The sequence below is a fragment of the Acinonyx jubatus genome, chromosome A3, assembly GCF_027475565.1.
Source record: "Acinonyx jubatus isolate Ajub_Pintada_27869175 chromosome A3, VMU_Ajub_asm_v1.0, whole genome shotgun sequence".
NCBI classification, from domain to species: Eukaryota; Metazoa; Chordata; class Mammalia; order Carnivora; family Felidae; genus Acinonyx; species Acinonyx jubatus.
This window is the reverse complement of record NC_069388.1, coordinates 116,560,264-116,572,326: the sequence shown is the minus strand read 5'-3', so window position 1 is coordinate 116,572,326 and position 12,063 is coordinate 116,560,264. Positions and strand designations below refer to the sequence as shown.

Below are 12,063 nucleotides of genomic sequence, written 5' to 3'. Positions count from 1 at the left end.
CCGGCGGGGGAGGCGGGGCCTCGAGCTGGGATTGGCTGGACCTCGGGGGCGGGGCGGAGCCGCGGCGACGCGCCGGGGAAGGCTAGGGCTGAGGGGGCCAGGCCGCAGCTTCGAGGCCCGGCACTACCGCGGTCTCGGGTCTGGAGTGGGAGTCGCAGGTGCAGGAGAGGGAGGGGCAAGGGGCGCCTTTCTACTGCACTTTTTTTTGCATTCAGGAGATTGCCTAGCTGCAATCTAGAGAGGTTTGCATGAGCTTCGAGTCTGCCTGACAAGTGAGGAAATGAGGCCAAGAAGCGGGAAGGGTTGCCATCTGCTGGGCCACGCCACCTGCTAAGGGAAGGCCGGGAACCAAGGCCTCGGGGTCTGCGTTCCCAGGCCCGCTCGGTGGGCGTGGGGAGCAAGGGCCCTGCTCAGTTCCCTCGAGACTGCAGAAGGCTTTCTGAGGGGAGGAGCTCAGGACGCAGAGGAGGAGCTAAGTCCGCCCCAGGAGCGGGGACCCGATCCTCGGGGATAAAACGCAGAGCCCGGAGGAACCCCGTCAGCCAGGCGGACAGAAAGCTCCGGGAGCGGCCTCATGGAAGACAAGCAGATCCTGTGCGTGGGGCTAGTGGTGCTGGACATCATCAATGTAGTGGACAAGTACCCGGAGGAGGACACGGACAGCAGGTAGGGGCGCCCGGGCCCCTCGGACACCCCAGGGGCCGCTGCAGCCCCACGTTTGAGCCCGGCAGCTCAGACCCCAGGTCCGCGGGGCCAGGGGCCCCACAGTGAGAGTCCAGCCTCGGGAGCTGGTGTCCCGTCCCCTCCGCCCGGGAGGACCTAAGGGAAGGAATTGAGGCCGTTAGTAATAAAGCCCAGGCTTTGGATAGCACTGTGTTCGCCAGTTGCCGTTCCAGGAATCATTATCCACGTTTTACCCATAAGCAGGTAGATGAAGAGATTTAACCAAGGGCACAGAGCTAGTAAGGTGCGCGACCAGCTTCTCTCTTTTTAACAAAAAGGCGGCTGCACTTGCCTCTTACCAGCATTTACTTCTAATTTATCTACCACGTATATCTTATCTATTTCTTAAATCTTGAGGTAGCTTACAATAAGTATGCAGTTAGGCCGCAGGAACATTTAAAACCGTGGTATTTGAGCTTCACTCTAGCTTCAAGGCCTTGCTGGCACTGGAGGTGTATTTGGAGATGCTGTGGGTGGTGGATAGAGCTGGTTCGCGTGCCATCACCAACGTGTTTCCCTGGCGCTAAATTCCAAAAGGAGTTTACCAGAAGTCCTTTTTACAAAACACATCGTCTTTCTTGGTTGTCTGGTAAAAGTGGAAGAGTCGCTGGTTGGCTCTTACATTTACTCTTGATAAGAACCTCACCGTTAATCACTGCAATCCCAAGAGGGCATTTCTGTGGGCTAGAATCTTTGGGTCCACCCAGCCCCGTCACATGCATTACCACATAATTTCCTTACAGCAGCCAGTGGGCAGTATGGAAGGGTCAGTCGGATCCTCTCTTTATAGATGATGAAGCAGCTAAATATGTGGAGAAATTAAATAAGAATCGTAAGACCACATAGTTACTGAGTGGCAGAGCAGTAATTACAATGCCTAGGAATCTAGTGCTCCAGGCCTCGGTTGTCTCCTGTGCTCCCTCTGCCCATCTCACGGAGTTGACCCTTTGCTTTGGGCTGCTTTGTTTGCCAGAGGTTAGAGCCCTTGCCAGGGGCACGGGGACAGTGGGGGAGGGGCACAAGGGGATGCTGCTCTGTAGACCTAGCCCCCCTCCCTACCAGGTCAAGCTGGCCCCAGGATGCAGTGCACCGTGAGGAGTTAGGCCTCCTCTCAAGAGAACAGTGTGGATCCCAGGACCGGAGGGCCCGGGGAGGAACCGGAGTGCCTGCTTTTCACAAGAGCTGCAGGCCCATTCCCTTTGAGCTTACTTAGGGGGAGAGGTTAGGATAAGGAGATCCTCAGGGCTCCCACTAGGACGAGCTCATTCTGAAGGTGGGCGCAAAGGAAGGTGCCTCTCTAAAGAGACCCTTCCCATGTTCTCCATGCTCTCTGCTCCCAGGGTGTACCCCCCTCTCCCCCAGACCCATAGCTCTGCTCCTCTGCTGAGCAGAGCCCTTGCCCATAGGGCCTCTGTCTGTCATGTGCCTAGCCCACCCAGCCCACCTTCTGGACTCTGTTGTGCTTCCCAGATGGGCAAGCCCAAGTGGGGACCCAGGCCTTCCCAAGTGGGCACCTCAGCCCCATCTGTCCCAGACTCTCTGTGCTCCACGGGCAGCTGGGACTCTCAGGAGCTGCCACCTGGAACTTGGCCAGACCCCTGAGGAACGGCCCTGCCTCCCAGAGTCCAGGCCAAGAAGAGCCTTCCAGAAAGCATCCTGTTGCTCAGCAGAGCATTTCTGCACAGGAAGTTGGGTATTCGTGTGACTTTGAAGGATCTCCACAAAGCCAAAGTGTGCAACCTTTCTGTGAAACCTCATCCAAGCTGGGGCCTAACTACTTTCTATTCAGAAATATAGAGCGCATTGCGGTGGTTTAGGGAGTAAGGAAACCTGGGTTCTGACAGCAGCTTTGTCATGAAGTATTGGTGTGATCTGAGCAAGTCAAATCCCACTAGGCTCCCCCTTTCTAATCTGCATGAAAATTTCTCTAAAGCTCATAGCTTAATGTTTGACCTTTTACAAATTAGTATCTTTTCTTTTTTTTTTTTAATGTTTATTTTTGAGAGCAAGAGAGAGACAGAGCATGAGCTGGAGAGGGACAGAGAGGGAGGGAGACACAGAATCCGAAGGAGACGCCAGGCTCTGAGCTGTTGGCGTAGAGCCTGACGTGGGGCTCAAACCCACGGACCATGAGTGGGATGCTCAGCCGACTGAGCCACCCAGGCACCCCAAATAGTTTCCTTTCTAATAAGATCACGGACACCTTTTCCCAAGGCTGAAGAGAACCACAGGGTTAAGTCTTGTGTGCCAAAATACCTTAGCCTAAAAATTCTGTTTCATTTCTTTCTTTTTTTTTAAGTTTATTTATTTTTGAGACAGAGACAGAGCATGAACAGGGGAGGGGCGGAGAGAGAGGGAGACACAGAATCTGAAGCAGGCTCCAGGCTCTGAGCTCTGAGCCATCAGCCCAGAGAGCCCGATGCAGGGCTCGAACTCACGGACCGCGAGATCGTGACCTGAGCTGAAGCCAGACGCTTAACCGACTGAGCCACCCAGGCACCCCTGTTTCATTTATTTCTTAATTAGTGGTTCTTCTTACTGTGAGGCCACAGTTACTCTTGTTTTTGGAACTGGAAGAATATAAATAACAGCCTGCACTGTTTACCTCCCAGTATTATTGGAGCACAATGAGAAATCGTTCCAGTGCTTTGAACATGCATAAGTAATCATTTTTGTTGTTGAGAACAATGCAGTCCTTCGGGTGTATCTCCAGTTAGTTTCCTCGGAGTACACCTTGAGTTAGGTTTCCAGCAAAGATAGAGAAAAACTGAGGGAAAAAAAGGTAATTATGTGATGGGATGTTGTGTTAACAAACCTTATTGTGGTAATCATTTTGCAATACGTGTGTATATCAAATCACCACATTGTATACCTTAAACTTATGGACTGTTATATGGCAATTATATTTCAATAAAACTGCAAAAAAAGGGGGGGAAATGGAGAAAAACTGGTCTTCATCCAATAATCTTTTTTTTTTTTAATTTTTTCCCCAACGTTTATTTATTTTTGGGACAGAGAGAGACAGAGCATGAACGGGGGAGGGGCAGAGAGAGAGGGAGACACAGAATCGGAAACAGGCTCCAGGCTCTGAGCCATCAGCCCAGAGCCCGACGCGGGGCTCGAACTCACGGACCGCAAGATCATGACCTGGCTGAAGTCGGACGCTTAACCGACAGCGCCACCCAGGCGCCCCTCCAATAATCTTTTTAACTTTTGACATTGCGTTTTTAAATCTTTAAAAAAATTTCTTTTCCTAAGTTTATTTATTTTGAGAGAGAGGCAGTGCAAATGGGGGAGGGGCAGAGAGAAAGGGAGAGAGAGAATCCCAAGCAGGCTCAGCACTGCCAGCGCAGAGCCCGACATGGGACTTGAACCCACGAAACCACGAGATTGTGACCTGAGCTGAAGCCAAGGGCCGGATGTTTAACCGACTGAGCCACCCAGGCACCCCTTAACCTTGACATGGTAAAAGTTAGCTTTCCCTCCACATAACTCCTACATTGGTTACAGCGTACAGGTTTGCTCCCTGTCTTACTTATTTTGACCTGAGTTGTTGCTGAAGCAGGCTCCCCAAGGACAGGAGTAGGTAGCAGATTTGACACCTTTGGGAAGAGGCTCTTGAGTTATCCAGCAATCAAGGTGGAGGCTGAAGGTCCCTCTGCCTGGAGGAGAGGTGGGTCATTGTAACCAAGGAGGAGGTCACCTGAGTTAGTGGAGCCCTCCTCTGAGATACCTGAAGGAGTGAAAATGGAAAAATCCAGATGCTTTCTGAGGGAGGCCTCCCAGCTTTTACACGCCCCGGGGCCCTGCCCCAGGACTGCGTTTGGTCTTGCTTATCCTGGCATCAGCCTGCTGGAGCTGCAGGGACCCTCCCTGTGTTTTGCAGGTGCTTGTCCCAGAGATGGCAGCGTGGAGGCAACGCATCTAATTCCTGCACCGTCCTCTCCCTGCTTGGAGCCCCCTGTGCCTTCATGGGCTCGCTGGCCCCGGGCCATGTTGCCGAGTGAGTGGAGGAAGGAGCGGGCAGACTGCCCTGTAGAAGGAAGTCTTAACCCTGGGTGGGGGTGGGGGGCTGGGGGCAGGCTGTGAGAAACGGTTTGTGGCCACCAGAAATGGGTGGGAGGGGCACGAGAGGGGCACCAGCATCCCAGACCCTCCCAAGCGCGGCTGTTTGCTGCTCGGGTGCTAACGCTCTCCTGTGAAAGCTTTTAATTCCACAGCCTGTTTCCCTGGCCACTGCCCAGAGCCTGCTCAGCTTCCCACCTTCTCCTTCCTTGCTTCCAACAGACTCTGCAATGGATGTGACTTTGCCCTTCTCAAGTCCCTAATCCTGGCTATGCTTGTGGCAGGAGGCAGCTAGGGACCTGCTGTCCCAACCCTCCCTCGGGGATGTCCAGCATCCATGGTCCTAGGGTTCAGGCCCACGGTTTCTTCCCCAGCTGACGGGGCAGGGCCACTGCTGTGTCCCCGTGGTTCACTAAAGCAACAAGAGCAGCCTGCCGAGGACACCCTGAAGCCACGTGCTAAAGCTGGGCCCAGGCCTCCCAGCTCCCTGGCTGTGAGGCTGCAGCCCGTAGGTGGCCCGTACGCTTTCTCCATGTTGGCTGCTGTGGGGACCCAAGAGCCCTTTGACCCCTGGCCCCGCCGATTCAGCAAACGCTTATCAGGAGGTGAGACCCACACTTTGCCCACTGTGGGCACTAGGGCAGGCTGCCAGTTTGCTGGCCTGTGAAGCACAGCCCTTTGAACCCTGGTTTCATGGGGCTGCTGCCAGAGCCCAGCCCCCTGAGCTGTGGCCAGATTCTCTTCCTCGGTGATCCGGCACAAAACAAATCAGTGGGCAAGGGCCCGCCCTGTGAGGTGGGACAGAGGGACCTGGTACCAATAGCTGGCCACTTGTCAACCTTCTTCAGTGGCTGTCTTCCTTCCTGTTCCTCTGGCTTAGGGTGGTAGACTCACCTTTCTGGAACAATAATGCTGTTAGGTAAGCCATTCCAAATTCTCCCCCTTTGTTCAGCGAGCATTTAATGAGCACCTACCACGTGCTAGGCACGGAGGGTGCAAAAAATCATTTGGAAAACCACCCTGTAGTTTGCATGCTTTGGAGGGATCCTACTATTTAAAGGATCTTTGAGGTGTACGATGAGGAATGATGCCCCAGCTTGATGCCTATATACAAATCTGTATTGTCCAGCCAGTGTGAGAAAGGCCAAGATGGTGGCTGGACCAGCGGTCATAGGACACTTTCCAGAGACGCTGCGGCCAGGAAGCGTGGGGGTGGCGCAGTCCCCCCCAGGGTCCACCTCCCACTCACTCTGATTAGAGGGGATTCTGGGGAAGAGTCCTGGACCAGGCCCCACGTCGAGGAGCATCAGGCACTGGGAGCCAGCTCACTGCCTGCGGGGTTCACCTTGCCACGAGAGGTGAGGGTGGTGGGTGGCCTCACCAAGGCAGCACCACTTCCTGGCCGGGCATCACGGAGGCAGCCGCGGACTGAGTGGAATCCCAGTAGCACTCAAGGGACTCCCGAGAGAAGAGTACCGTGAGGATGAGTGTGTAGAGGGCAGCTGGGGAGCGAAGTACCACCTTGGTAATTATCAGTTCTGCCAAGGCTTTGCATGAGACAGACCACAGTGCCCTCACCTGCTTCGTTCAAACAGGGCACGTGCTCCAGGCCCCCAGATCTACCCCATCTGGGTTCACTGAGCACATCCTTTCTGGCTTGAGTCAGACTGAAGGACAGGATCCGGGTTGGAGTTTACCTCAGCCAGGACCTAAAAGAACATCCCTTAGTGTTTCTCTCACTGAGTTCCAGGCTCTGTGCCCCTGCCTCTCCTGCCCCCTGGCATAGCCTCTGACAGCATGGTGATTCCCGGCTCCCTCCTAGCCCCCTCTGCTTGCAGCCGGAGTCCCTGCTGCCTCCCTCCAGTCCCCAAACCCTTTGCAGCCGGAGTCCCTGCCACCTCCCTCCAGTCCCCAAACCCTTTGCAGCCGGAGTCCCTGCCGCCTCCCTCCAGTCCCCAAACCCTGTCGAACTACACCTCCCCTGGGTTACTCCGTCTCGGCAGTTTTGTCCTGGATGACCTCCGCCGCTATTCTGTGGACCTACGCTACACAGTCTTTCAGACCACGGGCTCTGTCCCCATCTCCACAGTCATCATCAACGAGGCCAGTGGTAGCCGCACCATCCTCCATGCCTACAGGTTTGTACACCTGTCCGCACCTTGCCAGCTGCCGCCGCCATCACCAAACTCCCGGAACGGGACCCTTCTTCTCAGAGAGGCACCCCTGCTCCGGCATTCCTCCTCAACCCTGAGGGAGGCCCAGGCCACTCGTAGGCTCTAATTTGTGTCTCCTTGCCCTTCCCTTGGCTCGGGCTCCACCTCAAGCTTCCTGGTGGCCGACTTCAGGCAGCGGGGCGTGGATGTGTCTCAGGTGGCCTGGCAGGGCAGAGGGGAAACCCCATGCTCTTGCTGCATCGTCAACAACTGCAATGGCTCCCGCACCATTGTGCTCTACGACACGTAAGGCCCCCCCGGCCTCGCCCTGGCACGGCCCACCAATCAGTTCCCTCCCTCGCCACCACGGGCATCCCAACTGCCTGCTCTCTGCCGCCTCTCTCTATACCAGAAATTGTCCTCATGCCAAACTGCTCAGTGATTTCTGAATTGTTTTCAATTAGGAGAGAAGTGAGGTGGGAAGAGATGTGCTTTGTTCTGCCTGGTGACTTGGCCTCGGTCACTACCAAGGATGGGCGGGCAGGCCTGCGCAAAACATAATTCGTGATGTAATTCCTCCGTAATTGGCCAATCAGCAGCCTGGCTATGGGTGTGGGGAAATTGTTCTGAGGAGCGGGGGACAGGAGGTGTGATTCAAACCATCTGAAGCCCTGAAGGGGACTCACTGGAATTTCCAGGGTCAGCCCCAGGGTTGCCAGCCTGCAGCATGGCACCAAGGAGCTGGGTTTGGGTGTTCACAAGAGATGAGCCCACCGCGAAGCTCCCTGCATAATGAAGCCAGGCCAAATGCCACACACAATTCACAGCTGTTGCTGAAGTAGAGGGAAGGGGAACATTGGGTCAGCAGATCAGGGCCATCTGATGCCATGTTAACTGGGGGGAGGGAATCCCTTTAAAGTCCCAAGCTGCTAGGGAGAGGCCCTGTGGGCCCAGACCCTTCTTGTCTCCCCTAGATTGCCTCCTGAAGAATCTCAGACATTTAGCTTACTAAGAATCTAGCATGTGCCAGGTACTATGTTAGGGCTGAGGTGGTCCACACCCAGCAGCCCTGGGGTTCAGGCTGTCCCTACTGCCCGGCATGACTACTGGACCTGGGGAAGAGGGGGCAATTATCCTAGGACAAGCTTTATGGCCAGTGGTCTCTGGGCTCAGTGTGTCACAATGAATAAGTGAGTGGGCATATATGCAAGCAATGACCTTCACCTTGGTCAATCCTAGTGTTCTGCCCATCAGGTAACAATCTGTAGCAACTTTGATCAAGGACACCACATGGGTATTCACAGGAAGGGAAGGAGAGGAGTTCCAAGGAGAAACGTTTGTTGCCCTCTGGCCTCAGTGTAGGGAGATCCACACACGTTACCTTCAACTGCAACAAGCTGGTGGGTTTGGACCCATCTACCAAATGGAGAAGCAGCCTCAGAAAGGCCCAGGTACTCAGCTAGTTAACTGGATAGATTCGGCTGCAGAGCGGGAGGAATATAGGTTAGGTGTAGCTCACTGGTCAAGGCGGACCCTTCCCAGGGCTCCACACCTAAGTCAGCCAAACAAAAACTCATCCTCAAGCACCAACCTTGACCTCGGAGTTGTAACACAGAGCCGCCGAACTTAGAACGGTGGTGCTGTCACGGCTGGGACGCCAGAAGTGAACAGGACCAGACCCAGAGCAGCCATAGCTTTTGTAGATCACCAGGGCATTGCATGCTGGGAGCTGTGTGTGCTGCTGGCAAGGCGGGGAACTCTGGGAATTGTAGTCCCTGGTGCTCTTAGAGTATTCTGGGAGATGTGGTCTCCAAGGCACTCAACTGGCCTCTTGTCACATGCTGCAGTTGAGTTTACCCTTAGAAAATATCACAGCCTCCAACACCCAAAGGGCATTCTAGCAAACTGCTTCTAATCCCCTGTCTGGATGGAACTGAGTGGGGCAAGGAGTGGTCAGGAGTTTAGCCTGGAATAGCGCCTATCCTGGAGCTGAGCCTCAGAAGCCTGTGCTGTAGAAGCCTGTGCTGTAGATGTAGTTTCTGGCCATGCTGCAGGCAGCACCAGGCAAAGGGGCCCCAGCAACCAGTTAGAGATCCCAGCCTTGGCTGACCTCACCATCATGCCTTTTCTGTTGTTTCTGTCCTATGACTTAGGAACCTGCCAGATGTGTCTGCTGCGGACTTTGACAAGGTTGATCTGACCCGGTTCAAGTGGATACACATCGAGGCAAGTCCTGCCCTACCTGTGTTTTGAGGGGCTCAACGTGCCAGGTCCTCCACATATTTTGCCTTCTTAGTTTTTTTGAACCATGATGTACCTTAGAGATAAATGAATCCAAGTACCCTCATCCCCTCTCCATTCTTCTTTGTGTTTTCAGGTAGGAAACTAAGGCCCAGAAAGATTGGGTGACTTACTCAAGGTCACACAGAAGGGTGTAGGCACCAGAAGCAGGATGCCGGCTCCAGGCAAAGGCCCATGCTTTCTGTGTTACAGACTGCCCACCTCCTCTAGACTCTGAGAAGTCCCAAGTTCTAATCCTAGCCTTGTGATTTAATTTACTGTAGGTCCTTAAGAAGGTCTTTTATTCTTTTGTCTCCTCCTCTGTGAAATGGGGGGGGGGGGGGGGGTGCTGGTTAATAAGGTCTCCAAGGTCCATGACTGCTCTAGAATTTTGAAACTTAGAATGGAGTTCCCGCCCCCTGCCTCCCCTCACCTAGAATTCCAGCAGGGAGGGAAGAATGAGCCAGATCAGCTGGGCAATGCCCAGCTGGTCCTGAGCTGCCCTGCCCCGCCCCGCCCCGCCCCAGGGCCGGAATGCATCAGAACAAGTGCAGATGCTGCAGCGGATAGAACAGCACAATGCCAGGCAGCCTCCTGGTCAAAAGATCCAAGTGTCCGTGGAAGTGGAGAAGCCCCGAGAAGAGCTGTTCCAGCTGTTTGGCTATGGAGATGTGGTGAGTGGCCCACACAGCTTCCCCTTGCCACATCCTGCTAATTTGGTTCTTAAAGGGAGCCAAGCATTCCCTTGTTCTGCCTCCCACACCTGGAATGGCTTGGTGTCATTGGCAGGTGGGGGGCAAAGAGGCCTCCAGCTTTGGGCTCCCATGCAGGCCTCAGTAGTGGCCACGGAGCAAAATTTCTCCATCCCAGTGGGTGCATAGGTACGAGAGTAGCCAAGGGGGGGGGCTACTAGAGCCAGCCTCGGAGCACCCTGCGTGGGAGCATCTCCTCCCTGGGCCTCCTCAGTCTCTCCTGTCAAATGGAAGAATGGGACTGTTCTCCCAGGTGTCCTCCAACTCTGGGGTGGGTGGCAGGCTGTGGGGGCCACTGAGGGGTGAGGGAGGATGGGAGGGGACTTGCATAGGGTAAGTTTGGGCAGTTCTGGAATGGAAATGAAATCTGAGTGGCAATCCTGGCATCATAGCCTGAGCTGGTTGGACCTCCACTGTGGCGGCACAAAGGTACGGGTGCCTGAGCCACACCCTGGGTTTTTATTTGATTGGTGGGGGTGGAGCTCAGCTGAAGTATTTTTTAACAAAACTCTCTCTGGAAGTTCTAATGTGTAGCTGGTGTTGAGGAAGCTCTACAACCACTGCCCCTTTGTTGTATAGGTGAAGAAACGACCCAGAGGGCGTAGTTGCATTAGGAAAACAAAACAAAAACGCCCGCGAGAGCCAGAGGTGTAACGTGGCAGTGGTAGCTCTCACCGCCAGATGGCGCTCAAGGCTCGCTGTGGGTTTTCAATTGCGGGGACATTCGTTGCTCTAGAACAAATAAACCGGGGATTTTTGCGTCACAATTTACAGGGCTGTATTCTAGCATATCTAGAGCAAGTATGAAAACGCATCCCAGTGGGACAGCGAGATACTACGTTGGGGATTTAGGTGGCCACGTTGGAGGAGTGACATTGCACTATGGGGGCAACGCCAGGCTGCTGGTGGTGAGTGACTGAGCCAGGACTAGGGTGGAGGTAACCGTCAGCCTCTCTTCCACTGCCCACAGGTGTTTGTCAGCAAAGATGTGGCCAGGCACTTGGGGTTCCGGTCAGCAGTGGAGGCCCTGAGGGGCTTGTATGGTCGTGTGAGGAAAGGGTGAGCAGGGGAAAGCCAGGAAGAGGCCTTAGGTACGGAGCGTGAGTGAGCCTGGACACTGGGGGCCGCCCTGGGGAAGGGGGTGAGGCTGGGGGCCCGGGTGGGCTGACAGCCCAGCTGAGTGGAGGGTCTTGCAGGGCTATGCTAGTCTGCGCCTGGGCTGAGGAGGGCGCTGATGCCCTGGGCCCTGACGGACAGCTGCTTCACTCGGATGCTTTCCCTCCACCCCGGGTAGTGGATACTCTGGGGGCCGGAGACACCTTCAACGCCTCAGTCATATTCAGCCTGTCCCAGGGTGAGTATCCCTACCGCCCCCCCCCCCCCCCCCCCCCGCACGAGGCCCAGGGCTGAGGCCTGCCTCTGCCCGGAGGACCGAGCTCATCTAGCTATTTGTCCCTCCAGGGAAGAGTATGCAGGAGGCTTTGAGATTTGGCTGCCAGGTGGCCGGCAAGAAGTGTGGCCTGCAGGGCTTTGATGGCATTGTGTGAATGCCCGATGGTGGCGGTTGCTGGCTTACACTACCCCCCTCCTTGGAGGCTGGCATCACCGGCCGCCGTTGCCTTCTCCCCTCCATCCAGCCTGGCACATGGGCTGCCCTGCTCCCTGGGCGGATGCAGACCGTGGGAGGGTTCCGCCTGTGTCCTGTGTCTCTCTCACACTGCTGAGCCACACAGGAAATAAATCTGCCCCAAAGCCAGCTTCCTTCTGCCAGTCTGTTTGTCCTTGATGCCTGAACTGCTCTGGCTGGGGACTCTGGAGGCTTTGATACTACAGCCCTTCACCCTCTTCTTCTCTAGTCCCCAAATTAACCTCCATGCCGAGGCCCAGAGGAGGGGCTGCCTACACCAGAGCAGCAGGGAAGTACCCCAGACTTGCCTCCAGCTGTGCTCTTGGTGGTGGCCCAGCTGGTCTGGTGAGGAGTAGCCACAGGGAGTGGGTAGAGACCTCGAGGCTTCCTGGCTGGGGGCAGGGGGACACTTCTGTCCTTGTGCCCCAGGGAACCTTCCGAACAATACGCCCATTTGAAAATC

General features: G+C 55.1%; 1 protein-coding gene and 1 long non-coding RNA gene across 3 annotated transcripts; one reads left to right on the top strand and one right to left on the bottom strand.

The window, feature by feature from the left end:
- The first annotated feature begins 69 nt into the window (after nt 1-69).
- KHK (ketohexokinase) lies at nt 70-11,729 on the top strand. 2 transcript variants are annotated; one of them, XM_027033405.2, is made up of 8 exons: nt 70-666; nt 4,610-4,726; nt 6,792-6,926; nt 9,095-9,167; nt 9,749-9,895; nt 10,944-11,032; nt 11,170-11,327; nt 11,435-11,729. In XM_027033405.2, exons 1-8 carry the CDS (start codon nt 575-577, stop codon nt 11,518-11,520), a joined length of 897 nt encoding a protein of 298 aa, XP_026889206.1. In that variant the 5' UTR covers nt 70-574; the 3' UTR covers nt 11,521-11,729. The 2 variants fall into 2 exon arrangements, with proteins under 2 accessions (XP_026889206.1, XP_026889205.1); XM_027033404.2 differs by lacking the exon at nt 6,792-6,926 and adding an exon at nt 7,113-7,247 and having other exon boundaries at nt 72-666.
- Nucleotides 5,949-9,753, bottom strand: LOC128311286 (uncharacterized). Its single transcript, XR_008289613.1, has 2 exons — nt 8,533-9,753; nt 5,949-8,422 (listed from the first exon to the last, which is right to left on the bottom strand). It is a non-coding gene; the product is annotated as an uncharacterized LOC128311286 (long non-coding RNA).
- Nucleotides 11,730-12,063: the final 334 nt, after the last annotated feature.